Source organism: Nylanderia fulva, unplaced genomic scaffold (assembly GCF_048542155.1).
Source record: "Nylanderia fulva isolate GAGA-0341 unplaced genomic scaffold, ASM4854215v1 Scaffold121, whole genome shotgun sequence".
NCBI lineage: Eukaryota > Metazoa > Arthropoda > Insecta > Hymenoptera > Formicidae > Nylanderia > Nylanderia fulva.
The window spans coordinates 797-15,545 of NW_028189421.1; the positions used below are offsets into that span (position 1 = coordinate 797).

General features: G+C 27.0%; 1 protein-coding gene across 5 annotated transcripts; it reads left to right on the forward strand.

Moving 5' to 3' along the window:
- Positions 1-4,306: 4,306 nt before the first annotated feature.
- Positions 4,307-11,269, forward strand: LOC114946713 (uncharacterized). 5 transcript variants are annotated; one of them, XM_085479513.1, is made up of 15 exons: positions 4,308-4,571; positions 4,789-4,920; positions 5,158-5,262; positions 5,355-5,465; positions 5,556-5,660; positions 5,753-5,863; positions 5,953-6,057; positions 6,149-6,259; positions 6,350-6,454; positions 6,547-6,657; positions 6,748-6,852; positions 6,963-7,052; positions 7,139-7,285; positions 7,685-7,789; positions 8,307-11,269. In XM_085479513.1, the coding sequence occupies exons 1-15, from the start codon at positions 4,436-4,438 to the stop codon at positions 8,522-8,524; spliced, it is 1,797 nt and encodes a 598-aa protein (XP_085335639.1). In that variant the 5' UTR covers positions 4,308-4,435; the 3' UTR covers positions 8,525-11,269. The 5 variants fall into 5 exon arrangements, with proteins under 5 accessions (XP_085335640.1, XP_085335639.1, XP_085335641.1 ...); XM_085479514.1 differs by lacking the exon at positions 7,685-7,789 and having other exon boundaries at positions 4,307-4,571; XM_085479515.1 differs by lacking the exons at positions 7,685-7,789; positions 8,307-11,269 and having other exon boundaries at positions 4,310-4,571; positions 6,976-7,052.
- Positions 11,270-14,749: the final 3,480 nt, after the last annotated feature.

A 14,749-nucleotide genomic window follows, 5' to 3' on the forward strand; every position in this document is an offset into this window, starting at 1 on the left:
TCCACGCAATGATAAAGGATAAAGGATTGATTAAAATGGTCCACCTTGTATATAGGAGAAGATGCAAATGTGGCCCGTGCTGATATATTGATAGTAAGTATTTGTAGTTTATGTATCAAATATAAAAAGTTCAAATCTAAAAAGTTCATAAAAAAAAATAAATCATAACCTTGAAAATATTACTTTTCGCACTTTTTCTTATACCAATATATAAAATCTTTTGAGGTTCGGTTAATTTTTTTATAAACTCTTTAGACTCGACCGTTTTCATATTTGTTACATAAACTAGCCTTAAGCTTTAGTTTAAACTGTCGAAAAAATTTGTATCAATCCCAATTAAAAGTTATATCTTATTGAAACGTGTAATAAATGCCCTTTTTCGAATTTTCAAATTAAGATATCTTAAAAACCTGACATGCCACAGTTACATCTACTCCTCTGTATATCTTGATTGCTTGCATATTCGATTAATGATATAGCTATTCAAAAGAAGAATTTCTATATTTGCTTTTGGAGTGTCGTTATAATAACCGTTTTACGGAAAATATGATGTCGTCAAAATAGCCGAAATATATAATGTATTATACATAATTTAGTATTGTCGCTGTACTAACCAATTTAAGTACAAAATTATGTATAATACATTATATTTTGGCTATTTTGACATCATGTTTTCCATAAAACAGTTATTGTAAAGATATTCCAAAAGTAAATAAAAAAATTCTTCTTTCGAATAGCTATGTCATTCATCGAATATGCAAGCAATTAAGTTATATAAAAAAGGTGCACATATAGCCCGTGCTAATATATTGGTAGTTGCTATTTGTAGTTCATGTAACAAGTATGAAAAAAATCGAATCTAAAGAATTTATAAAAAAAGTAAATCATATCATGAAAATATTATTTTTCCACTTTTTCTTATATAAAGAATCTTTTGAGGTATGGTTAATTTTTTTATAAACTCTATAGATTCGAACTTTTTCATATTTGTTACATAAACTACAGTCTCAAGCTTTATTTTAAGCCGTCGAAGAAATTTGTGTCACATCCCAATTAAAAGTTATACAATATCTTACTAAAAAATGTAAAAAAATGCCCTTTTTCGCATTTTTAAATTATTATATCTCAAAAACTTGACATGCTTCATTCGTACCTTCTCCTCTATATATCTTGATTGCTTGCATATTCGATGAATAATATAGCTATTTAAAAGAAGGATTTCTTTATTTGCTTTTGGAGTGTCGTTATAATAACCGTTTTATGGAAAATATGATGTCGTTAAAATAGCCGAAATATATAATGTATTATACATAACTTGGTACTGTCGCTGTACTAACCGATCTAAGTATAATATTATGTATAATATATGTATATTTCGGCTATTTTGACGACATCACATTTACCATAAAACATTTATTATAAAGACATTCTACAAGTAAATGAAAAAATTCTTTTAAATAGTTATATCATTTACCGAATATGCAAGCAATCAAGATATATAGAAGAGAAGGTGCAAATATAATCCGTGCTGATATATTGGTATTTGTAGTTTATGTAACAAATATGAAAAAGTTTGAATTTATAGAGTTTATAAAAAAATTAAATTTTAAGATAAAAAATATTATTTTTTGCACTTTTTCTTATACTAATATATAGAATCCTCTGTTCTTGAAGTTCGGTTAATTTTTTTATAAAGTCTTTAGATTCGACCGTTTCCATATTTGTTACATTAACTAGCCTTAAGCTTTAGTTTAAGCTGTCGAAGAAATTTGTATCAATCTCAATTAAAAGTTATATCTTATTCAAACGTGTAATAAATGCCCTTTTTCAAATTTTCAAATTAAGATATCACAAAAACCTGACATGCCACAGTTACATCTACTCCTCTGTATATCTTGATTGCTTGCATATTCGATTAATGATATAGCTATTCAAAAGAAGAATTTCTATATGTGCTTTTGGAGTGTCGTTATAATAACCGTTTTATGGAAAATATGATGTCGTCAAAATAGCCGAAATATATAATGTATTATACATAATTTTGTATTGTCGCTGTACTAACCAATCTAAGTACAAAATTATGTATAATACATTATATTTTGGCTATTATGACATCATGTTTTCCATAAAACGGTTATTGTAAAGATATTCTAAAAGTAAATAAAAAAATTCTTCTTTTGAATAGCTATGTCATTCATCGAATATGCAAGCAATTAAGATATATAAAGAAGGTGCACATGTAGCCCGTGCTGATATATTGGTAGTTGCTATTTATAGTTTATGTAACAAGTATGACAAAAATCGAATCTAAAGAATTTATAAAAAAGTAAATCATAACATAAAAATATTATTTTTCGCGCTTTTTCTTATACCAATATAAAGAATCTTTTGAGGTATAGTTAATTTTTTTATAAACTCTTTAGATTCGAACTTTTTCATATTTGTTACATAAACTACAGTCTCAAGCTTTATTTTAAGCTGTCGAAGAAATTTGTATCACATCTCAATTAAAAGTTATACAATATCTTACTAAAAAGTGTATAAAAATGCCCTTTTTCGCATTTTTAAATTATTATATCTCAAAAACTTGACGTGCCACAGTTACATCTACTCCTCTGTATATTTTGATTGCTTGCATATTCGATTAATGATATAGCTATTTAAAAGAAGAATTTTTATATGTGCTTTTGGAGTGTCGTTATAATAACCGTTTTATGGAAAATATGATGTCGTTAAAATAGCCGAAATATATAGTATTATACATAACTTGGTACTGTCGCTGTACTAACCGATCTAAGTATAATATTATGTATAATATATGTATATTTCGGCTATTTTGACGACATCACATTTACCATAAAACATTTATTATAAAGACATTCTACAAGTAAATGAAAAAATTCTTTTAAATAGATATATCATTCACCGAATATGCAAGCAATCAAGATATATAGAAGAGAAGGTGCAAATGTAATCCGTGCTGATATATTGGTATTTGTAGTTTATGTAACAAATATGAAAAAGTTTGAATCTATAGAGTTTATAAAAAAATTAAGTTATAAGATAAAAAATATTATTTTTTGCACTTTTTCTTATACTAATATATAGAATCCTCTGAGGTTTGGTTAATTTTTTTATAAAGTCTTTAGAATCGACCGTTTCCATATTTGTTACATTAATTAGTCTTAAGCTTTATTTTAAGCTGTTGAAGAAATTTGTATCACATCCCAATTAAAAGTTATATATCTTACTGAAAAGTGTGAAAAAGCCCTCCTTTCACATTTTTAAATTAATATATCTCAAAAACCTGACATGCCACATTCGCACCTTCTTCTCTATATATCTTGATTGCTTGCATATTCGATGAATGATAAAGCTATTTAGAAAAATAATTTTTCTACTTGCGTTTAGTATATCGTTATAATAACCGTGTTATGGAAAGTATGATGTCGTCAATATAGCCAAAATATATAATGTATTATACATAATTTTGTACTGTCGCTGTACTAACCGATCTAAGTACAAAATTATGTATAATACATTATATTTCGGCTATTTTGACGACATCATATTTACCATAAAACATTTATTATAACGACATTCTATAAGTAAATTAAAAATTCTTTTAAATAGTTATATTATTTATCAAATATGCAAGCAATCGATATATAGAAGAGAAGGTGCAAATGTTATCCGTACTGATATATTAGTAGTTGGTAGTTGTAGTTTATGTAACAAATGAAAAAGTTTGAATCTAAACAGTTTATAAAAAAATTTAGTTATAAGATAAAAAATATTTTTTTTGCATTTTTTCTTATACTAATATAGAATCTTGTGAGGTACGATTAATTTTTTATAAACTCTTTAGATTCGAACTTTTTCATATTTGTTACATAAACTACAGTCTCAAGCTTTATTTTAAGCGTTCGAAGAAATTTGTATCACATCCCAATTAAAAGTTATATCTTACTAAAAGGTGAAAAAAATGCCCTTTTTTGCATTTTTAAATTATTATATCTCAAAAACCTGACTTGCTACATTCGCACCTTTTCCTCTATATATCTTGATTGCTTGCATATTCGATGAATATGATATAGCTATTTAAAAAAAGAATTTCTTTATTTGCTTTTGGAGTGTCGTTGTAATAACCGTTTTATGAAAAATAGGATGTCGTCAAAATAGCCGAAATATATAATGTATTATACACAACGTGGTACTTTTGCATAGACGCTTAAGCGTAAGCATAAGAATCTTGATTGGTCTATAAACATATGCAAGAGTGTGTGCTCCCACTTAAGAGTGCCGTGTAAACGTACATACTGATTGTCAATTGTCGACGTCGGTCTTGCTGGCCATTTTGAGAAAGTAAAAAAAGCGGGAAGGAACAGGAGGCCATTAGCCATTAGTAATACGTGATACTGGTTCATTTTCCAAAATGTATAGTTTAGTGAAATTTTATGACGGTATACATTATGTATGCAAGTCGAACACAATTAGTGTTAGTAAAGGAATTATCAAAGCCACGTATAGCAATCGACGCAGATACACAGCAAATATTCTAGCAAGAAATGGTAAGTAGCAATATTTTTCATTTTTAACTGTTACGTTATTGTAAAAACTGTTATATTAAAGTCATGCCGCTGTTATACAATATCTACATTTGCTACGATATTTATATGTGTGCGTGCGTACGTGTTGCGTGTGTGTGTCTAGAGAGAGAGAGAGAGAGAGAGAGACAGACAGAAAAATTTGAACTAAAACTAATTAATTTTATTTTAACTTGTTCAGATAAGGAATCAGTATTAAAACAAATAGTAGAAAATATAATTGAAGGAAAACCGTATATTATATGCAAAAGAATTAACTTTGAAAACAAAAAAGTAAATAAATTTGGAAATGATGATGCTCAAGTACACTTAGGTGAGTTTCCTTAATATTAGTAAATTGTATGATCGCTATTTTAAGCGTGGTCTACAATAGCAGTAAGTAAGCAGTAAGAGTAAACAGTATGAAATTGGATTGCCCATTTCGTCGGGAGTAATAAAATGAACACACCTCATTTTGTACTGCTTACTCTTACTGCTTACTGCTATTGTAAACCACGCTTTATAATAAATATATATTAGTGTAGTTTTGCTTCTTACTTTTATATTATAGGTAATAATACAAGAATAAGATCTATCGATGAAAATATTTACAACAATGTGACTGCCTCGCAAGAAAAAGGCTGTGAATCTTTTGTAAATGATGCTGAAATGCTAGGTGAGCTTCCTTAATATTGATAAATATTATAATTGCTATTTTATTATAAATACTTGATAATAATGTAGTTTTGCTTTTTACTTTCATATTAGATATTAATACAAAGAAAGGCTCTGTCGATAAAAATACATGCTTCGAAGAGACTGCTACACAAAGAGAAAACTGTGAATCTCTTAAAAATGATGATGCTCAAGTAATATTAAGTGAGTTTCTTTATATTAACAAATTTTATGACAGATATTTTACAATAAACATTTATTAATGTAGTTTTGCTTCTTACTTTTATATTATAGATAATGATACAAGAATAGGATCTATCGATAAAAATATATACAACAATGAGACTGCCTCGCAAGAAAAAGTCTGTGAATCTTTTGTAAATGATGCTGAAATGCTAGGTGAGCTTCCTTAATATTGGTAAATATTATGATTGCTATTTTATTATAAATACTTGATAATAATGTAGTTTTGCTTTTTACTTTCATATTAGATATTAATACAAAGAAAGGCTCTGTCGATAAAAATACATGCTTTGAAGAGACTGCTACACAAAGAGAAAACTGTGAATCTCTTAAAAATGATGATGCTCAAGTACTATTAAGTGAGTTTCTTTATATTAACAAATTTCATGAATGCTATTTTACAATAAACATATATTAATATAGTTTGCCTCTTACTTTTATATTATAGCTGATGATACAAGAATAGCATTTATCGATGAAAATATATACAACGGTATGACTGCCTCGCAAGAAAAAGGCTGTGAATCTTTTGTAAATGATGCTGAAATGCTAGGTGAGCTTCCTTAATATTGGTAAATATTATAATTGCTATTTTATTATAAATACTTGATAATAATGTAGGTTTGCTTTTACTTTCATATTAGATATTAATACAAAGAAAGGCTCTGTCGATAAAAATACATGCTTGGAAGAGACTGCTACACAAAGAGAAAACTGTGAATCTCTTAAAAATGATGATGCTCAAATATCATTAGGTGAGTTTCTTTAATATTAGCAAATTTCATGAATGCTATTTTACAATAAACATATATTAATATAGTTTGCCTCTTACTTTTTTATTATAGCTGATGATACAAGAATAGCATTTATCGATGAAAATATATACAACGGTATGACTGCCTCGCAAGAAAAAGGCTGTGAATCTTTTGTAAATGATGCTGAAATGCTAGGTGAGCTTGCTTAATATTGATAAATATTATAATTGCTATTTTATTATAAATACTTGATAATAATGTAGTTTTGCTTTTTACTTTCATATTAGATATTAATACAAAGAAAGGCTCTGTCGATAAAAATACATGCTTTGAAGAGACTGCTACACAAAGAGAAAACTGTGAATCTCTTAAAAATGATGATGCTCAAGTACTATTAAGTGAGTTTCTTTATATTAACAAGTTTTATGACAGCTATTTTACAATAAACATTTATTAATGTAGTTTTGCTTCTTACTTTTATATTATAGATAATGATACAAGAATAGGATCTATCGATAAAAATATATACAACGATGAGACTGCCTCGCAAGAAAAAGTCTGTGAATCTTTTGTAAATGATGCTGAAATGCTAGGTGAGCTTCCTTAATATTGGTAAATATCATAATTGCTATTTTATCATAAATACTTGATAATAATGTAGTTTTGCTTTTTACTCTCACATTATATATTAATACAAAGAAAGGCTCTGTCGATAGGAATACATGCATCAAAGAGATTGCTGCACAAAGAGAAAACTGTGACTCTCTTAAAAATGATAATGCTCAAATATTAGGTGAGTTTCTTTAATATTAGCAAATTTCATAAGTGCTATTTTATGATAAACATATAATATAGTTTTGCTTCTTACTTTTATATTAGATACTGATATGAAAATAAGATCTATTGATGAAAATATATATAATGATATGAAAATAAGATCTATTGATGAAAATATATATAATGAAAAGGCTGCCTTGCAAGAAAAAGGCTATGAATCTTTAGAGATCAATGACTCGCAAATATTAGGTGAGTTTCCTTAATATTAACTAAAAATTTAAAGTATCCCACATTAATGTTATGTGAAGTGTCGGTTAAATCAGCTGGTTTTTTAATATGTTGTAGCTTATAATCTATTGAAAAAAATGTAATAGGCTCAAAGCTAAATAATAGGTACTGATTTATACAATCAGTCAAATATGAAATACTCGGGCTTTGCGAACTGCTTGCCTGGCTATACTCAATAATTGTTTATTAATTAGCCTTGAGATTATTGCATCTTTTGTTCAACAGATCATAAGCTACATTTGAAAAAAAAACAGCTGGTTTAACTGAAATTCATTTCACATAAGATTAATGCGAAGTACTTTCATAACTATTATTTTAGCATAATTATTTGATAATAATTCAGTTCTGCTTTTATATTAGATATTAATACATTGATAAATGCTATCGATAAAAATGAAAATATTGGTGAGATGCATATCAAAGGCTGTAATTTCCTGAAAAATTCTGGAATTTTAATGACTATAGGTAATTTTTTCAATATTAATCACAATATTTTCACAAAAGTTATTCATAATGGTGTTTGTTACATATATTAATTGCTACATATTACAAAGTACATATTACTAAATAATTGCAATGTTTTATCAATATCATTTTTCTTAATTTTTTTGATAAGCAATAGTTAAAATTCAGAATTATTTTATGTAAAAATAATCGCTACTAAAGAAAAAAAATCATTTAGTTGAAAATAAATATTGTCATTTTTAGTGTATATATAAATACGTTTTCTCTCTCTCTCTTGCTATTCTTTTATGATTTTAGTAATTTTTAATAAAAAATGTAAAGCTAAAAAATATTGTTTTTATTTTCTTTTATGACTATATTTTTAATAAAATGTAAAGCTAAAATATATAAAATATATAAAATTTTAATTTTATTTTTTAATATTTCGGTTAATTCACATCTAGTAATTCGGCATTTATCAATTTCAATATGTATGCACTATTTTAATAATATATGGTAATAATATATATTTTTCTAGCATCTCCTTATGGCAAAACCAAAAGGCAGCGTTGGACAGAAAAAGAAAAAGAAACAGTACTTCAAGCATTTTCCACACATATGAAAAACTTAACGCTACCGTCTTTACGAGAAATTCAAGAAACTAAAAAGAAGTATAGTTGTTTATTTAATCGGACATCGCCGCAAATAAAAACATGGATCCATAATAAACAGAAAGCTCTACGACAATATGAATAATGTCATTCTGGTAATTGCAACTGCTTTGAATTCTTGTTTATTTCATTAGATAATATTTTAAAAAATGTTTTCTTATCATTTAATTAATACTTCAAACATAATACTTCAAATTTATTTTATATTCTTTCAAGATGTCAGTTTTCGACAAAATTTACACCGATAATGAAAGTTATTGAAAGTTGCAAACAATATAATTGTAGCTTTTAATTTTTTATGAATTTTTTGTTTTGTTTATTTTGAAATATTATTTTTGTTTTAGAAGCATAATAGCATGCTACATATAAAACGATAAAATATAAGTATAATATAATACAATAGTTTGAAAAAGAATTTAATTTGCAAATATATATGTATACATATGACCTCTAGTGTATCATAAGACTGCTATTCTATTGTAATTTATTTATTTTTCGTGATACACACACAAGACGGTATTGTGGACATTTTGTTGACTAACTGTACTTTTCTATTATATATACAATATTATTTATTGTATTACAATATGTATATTATATATAATAATTATTATATCACAAATGATATATATGTATACATATATATAGATAATATGTTACATATAAGTAGGTTACATATTTATCTTATTTATAGCTTTTTATTATTACAACATGCTCATTTAGCGAACAGATGAAGATATTTATGTTCCTTGGAGGACTTAGGTTAGTGCGGACTATTTCTAAAAGAAGATAGCCTCAGTACTCTTAATTTTAGACCAATGAGTGCTGGGACTGTCCTTAGTCGAGGACAGAGTCCGCATTGGTCGACGTCCTTGATCGAACTTAGACCAATGGGTGCTGGGACTGTCTTTGATCGAGGACAGAGTCCGCATTAGTCGACGTTCTTGATCGAACTTAGACCAGTGGGTGTTGGGACTGTCCTTATCGAGGACAGAGTCCGCATTGGTCGACGTCTTTGATCGAACTTAGACCAGTGGGTGCTGGGACTGTTCTTGGTCGAGGACAGAGTCCGCATTGGTTGACATCCTTGATCGAACTTAGACCAGTGGGTGCTGGGACTGTCCTTAGTCGAGGACAGAGTCCGCATTGGTCGACGTCCTTGATCGAACTTAGACCAATGGGTGCTGGGACTGTCCTTAGTTGAGGACAGAGTCCGCATTGGTCAACGTCCTTGATTGAACTTAGACCAATGGATGCTGGGACTGTCCTTGATCGAGGACAGAGTCCGCATTAGTCGATGTTCTTGATCGAACTTAGACCAGTGGGTGTTGGGACTGTCCTTATCGAGGACAGAGTCCACATTGGTCGACGTCCTTGATCGAACTTAGACCAGTGGGTGCTGGGACTGTTCTTGGTCGAGGACAGAGTCCGCATTGGTTGACATCCTTGATCGAACTTAGACCAGTAGGTGCTATCTCCTTTTAAGAATGGAGTCCGCACTAGCTTAAATCTTCCAGAGAATATCTTTTGGTGTCTCCAGATGAGCATGCTTGTAAAATAAAGAGATGATTAAACTATAAGTCTGGAAGATAAACACGTTATAATAAAGTAAAAGATAGTTTAATTACTTAAATATTAATATTGTCATACAACTCTGAAATTCAAATCACTTGTCAATACTTAAAGTGTTTATGTTCATTAAATCGCTACTAACATTTTCTTTTATTTTTTTACGAATGCATTTTTCTTTTTACGAAATTTTCGTGATTGAAATCCAGAGATTGTACAAAATTGACTAGTTGTATATAATTATTTTTTATAGAGAATTAGTTATGCAATGGATTTTACAAAAAACAAATTCATGCTAATAATACATAAATGTGCAATTAGCTTATGTTTAATTTTGTTTGCTTAAAATGTATGTTTTTTAAGACTACACTAAGCGCTTTGATTTAACATCTTGGTTTTAAGGCTCCTGTATACTCGTCGCAGCCACGTCAGAGCCACGTGTTGACGTCAGAGGCGAGAAATTTCTTGCGGAATATTTTTAAATAAAAAGATTTCGATAAAACAACACTACAAATCTCTTTGTACACTTGTAAAATATACCGAAGACTAACCTTCTCTCTTGATAGTCAATCAGCACCTGTAAAATAATTGAAACATCAGACTTTGTCATGTAGAATGATTGCACATGTGCAAAGACCAGATGGACTGGATCTGATATTACAGTCATTTTACAGCTGTTGATTGATTATAATGGGAAAAAGCTAGTTTTCGATATATTTTACAAGTGTGCCAAAGACGTTTGTAGTGTTATTTTATTGAAATATCTTTTTATTTAAAAATGTTTCGCAAGAATTTTCATCGTGTTTTTTCGCCTCTGCATGATGTCACGATTCCGACATAATCGGCGAGTATCCAGGAGTCTCAACTTTCAAATTTATATAATATAATATATTAATATATGTGTAATTTTAAGTAATTATAATAATTTTAATAATTTTAATTTTTAAAGTAATTATAAGTATTCAAATTAAATAGGTATTTAAGTAGATAGTTTTACAAAAAATGTACGCAAAGATTATATGTAGACGACACAGATGTATGCTAAGTTTTACTGCAATTTTTTACATCAGTTTTTTCTGCGAATTGTATTTCGAGAATAGCGACCAGTATAGTCGCAGTCTTAACATCTACTGTATTTTTGTTCCATAATTTTTTTTTCATAAATTGTATTTGTATTTCTTATAATCAATATTTGCATTTGTATCAACATACGTATTTTTTCGAATTATGTATTGTGAATAACAGTTAATATTTACATTAAGTGTTTAGAATGTTCTTTAATGCATTTCAGCATTCTTTGATTGCATAACAGCAACTAACCATTTTTGAGATCTAACGAATAAAAAATCTATATTCTAAAAAATTCTCACAATGTTGTTTTTTATTGTTGGTCTAATAAAACTCATTAACATCACACAAATGTACATTATGTACATATTAGAACAGTAATTCTAATATTGTACATTTTTGTGTGTGTGTACATTATGTATATACACAAATGTATAATATTAGAATTACTATACTACAATACTTTCTGTGTTGTTTTTCTCTGTCGATCTTGTTTCAAAGAATATATTTTAAATATTTTAAATATCAGTTTCTATGTGTGACTATGACAATGCTTTACTGTTCTTGTTTACTCTAATTAAAATAGGTATTTTTTAGTTTTTCGTGTGTTTGCATTATAATTTCATAGATTTTCTATAATTTGATAGTAACTTTGTTAAGTGTTTAAAATTTTTTTATAAAGCGTTATTTCAACTTTATTATACATAATATGTACACAATAATCAAATTTTATTCTAATGAGTACTATGTATGTAGCTTTTATTATATTACTATATATGAAATTATATATAAACGAATTATTAGTTTATATATGAAACCATTTACATATTTATAGATTTATAGATATTAACAGTTACATAAACTAACAATATATATATATAAAATTATAAATAAAAATATAGCTAAAATTACATACGTATATATATATATATATATATTTATCATAAAATTTGATTATTGCACTCGTATTATAAACATAGAAATTGAAATAACGTTTAAAAAATACTTAACAAAATTAGAATGTAAAATTATGGAAAAACTATATAAATGATTATAAATTAATTATTAGTTTATATTTATAAAAATCAGAAATTATCATGATTAAGTTATATACATATACATATATATCTCTGTTTCTCTATTTCGCTTTCTCTTCCCCCCCCCCTCTCATTCCATCTCTCTTTCTCTCTCTCTCTTTTATGTACACGCCGGATTATGATAGATTTCATAATAAATTAAGCAGTGTTAATGATAAACAACATGGTAAAGTTTAAATTAATCTGTAGGCAAGTTGCAAATGACAAATATTTTTCGGTGCGGTATATGTCGCGGCGCATTAGAGGCGAGCGAAGAGAGACGCGTCATATGATACCGCGCCGAAAAATATTATCACATTGATTTTTTGGCAATAGGAAAATGACGCAAAAATGATATATATATTTCTTATGTACATATAAAATCTGGTAATACTTTATTTTTAATTATTTATAAAATTACATTAATATTGGACAGTGTATTTATACATATAACTTTCTGGAGAAATAAATCTGTATCGCTATGATATTTGTAATAATTATATGTATATATATATATATAAAATATATTTAAAGATTTACATTATTAATTATTACAAATATAATTATCTTAGTGATACAAATTCATTTTTCTAGGAAGTCATATACACAGTTATGCACATATTTAAATACACAGTCCAATTTAATCGTAAGATTGATTAATTGACTAAAGAAGTATTATAAGATTTTTATCTTTTGATACAGATCGATATATTCATATGATACATATAATATAATTTACTGCATAAATATAATACAATATACTGCATAAATATAATACAATATATACATAAATATAATATACTGTATTTAAGTATGACGTGATAAAGCAGTGTCTTTCTGACACATTCATTGAATGTACAAATTTCTTAATTAATATTCTAACGCGTCATTGTGTTTTTTTAAAATACGAAACAAAAAAGTATTTGTTTAATGTCGTCAAAATAAGAGTCAATTTAAACCAGTTTAAGTCATTTAGTTATTTTTTATAAAAAAATCAATCATATTTTATCATATTTTATCATATGTCGAATATTTTAGTTTCTTATTTGACATATTTTTTTATTGTCGTCAAAATCGCCAAAAAATAAATATAGTGTCGTCAAAGTATACAATGTCATCAAATTAGTCAATCCTCTGTTTCGGGTTAGTTTGACGACGTCGCCAAAGTATACGATTTATTGATAAAATTGTGACGACCGTCGTCAAAATAGCCAGAAGTCGTCAAAGTGTCCAATCTGTACCGAAAATCGTCGTCAAAATATACGATTGACATATATATAGTATTATATATATATATATATATAAATATATATATAAGTATATATATAAATATATATATATATATATATATATATATATATATATATATATATATTATATAATATAATGTAGTACATGGCGCCCAACAAATATTCACTTTTAAAAACTTAATATATTGATAATACCTCATGGATGATGTGAATAATTATCATTAATCATTTTATTGTTTTTATTAATAATTTTATATATTTTTTAAATTTAAGATAAAATTCTATGCTTGTATGTGTAATATGTTACAAATTTTTTTAAATGTATTCTTTTAAATGTAAGATTATTCATATCAATGTATGATTTCAATCAATAATGATTTCATTAATAATATATTGTGAAGCATAATAGTTTATTTAAATATTTAAATTTTTGTATTGAGTATTAGTGTATCTCTATATTCATAAAGAATTTATTAATTATTATAATGTAGAGATTTAATGAACATTCTCTTAATTCTTCTATTTTTTATACATATTACATTAATATCACTAATATGTGAGAATATTATATAACATATATTAATAGATAAAATTTACTTACATTTTTTTAAAAACAATACATATAAATTCTTATCACCTCGTGGTCATTATTTGTATAAAATGGATTCATCATTAACATAAAGTCATTTTTTTTGAGCGCGTATGGACGTAGCCCTAATAGTATGGGCCTTAAAGGTGTCTGCATATAAGTGCTTATAATAGTGAATTATTCTAATATGTGAATACTTATTTATACATATATGGATAGTTTATAATCATATGTGTGCTGGCAAATGGGGATTTCAAGGAAAAGTTAATAGTTTATTAAATATTAACAGTTTATATGTGAGCTCCAATGTGCCTTCCCCCACCACACTGTGATCATTGATTTAATGACTTATTTCAAGTCTATCGGTTAATTAGGAATAGTGAAATGCACTAGGAATGTTCAATACGTTATTCCAGACTTGTGTGTTAAAAATGTTTTGTGACATTTATATTTTTAAGTCATAATTAAGCATTTATAATTTTGTATCGCTTTATCCTTGTCACTCTTGTGTAGTATATGAAGTGATGGATTTATGACTTAAAATGAACGTTTTTTGACTATATAAAATTACAGAGGTGTAAATAACTGTTAAATGAAGTGAATAATAAGTTATCACGCGTTGATAGAACATTTAAAGTACTTTAATAAGACTATTAATTTTCACGTGGTTTTCTGTCCTTGTCACTCTTTAGTGTGATTGAGAAAGTTTATTTTAAAGCTATCTGACAGTATTTTGACTTATACTGTTCAATATGGGT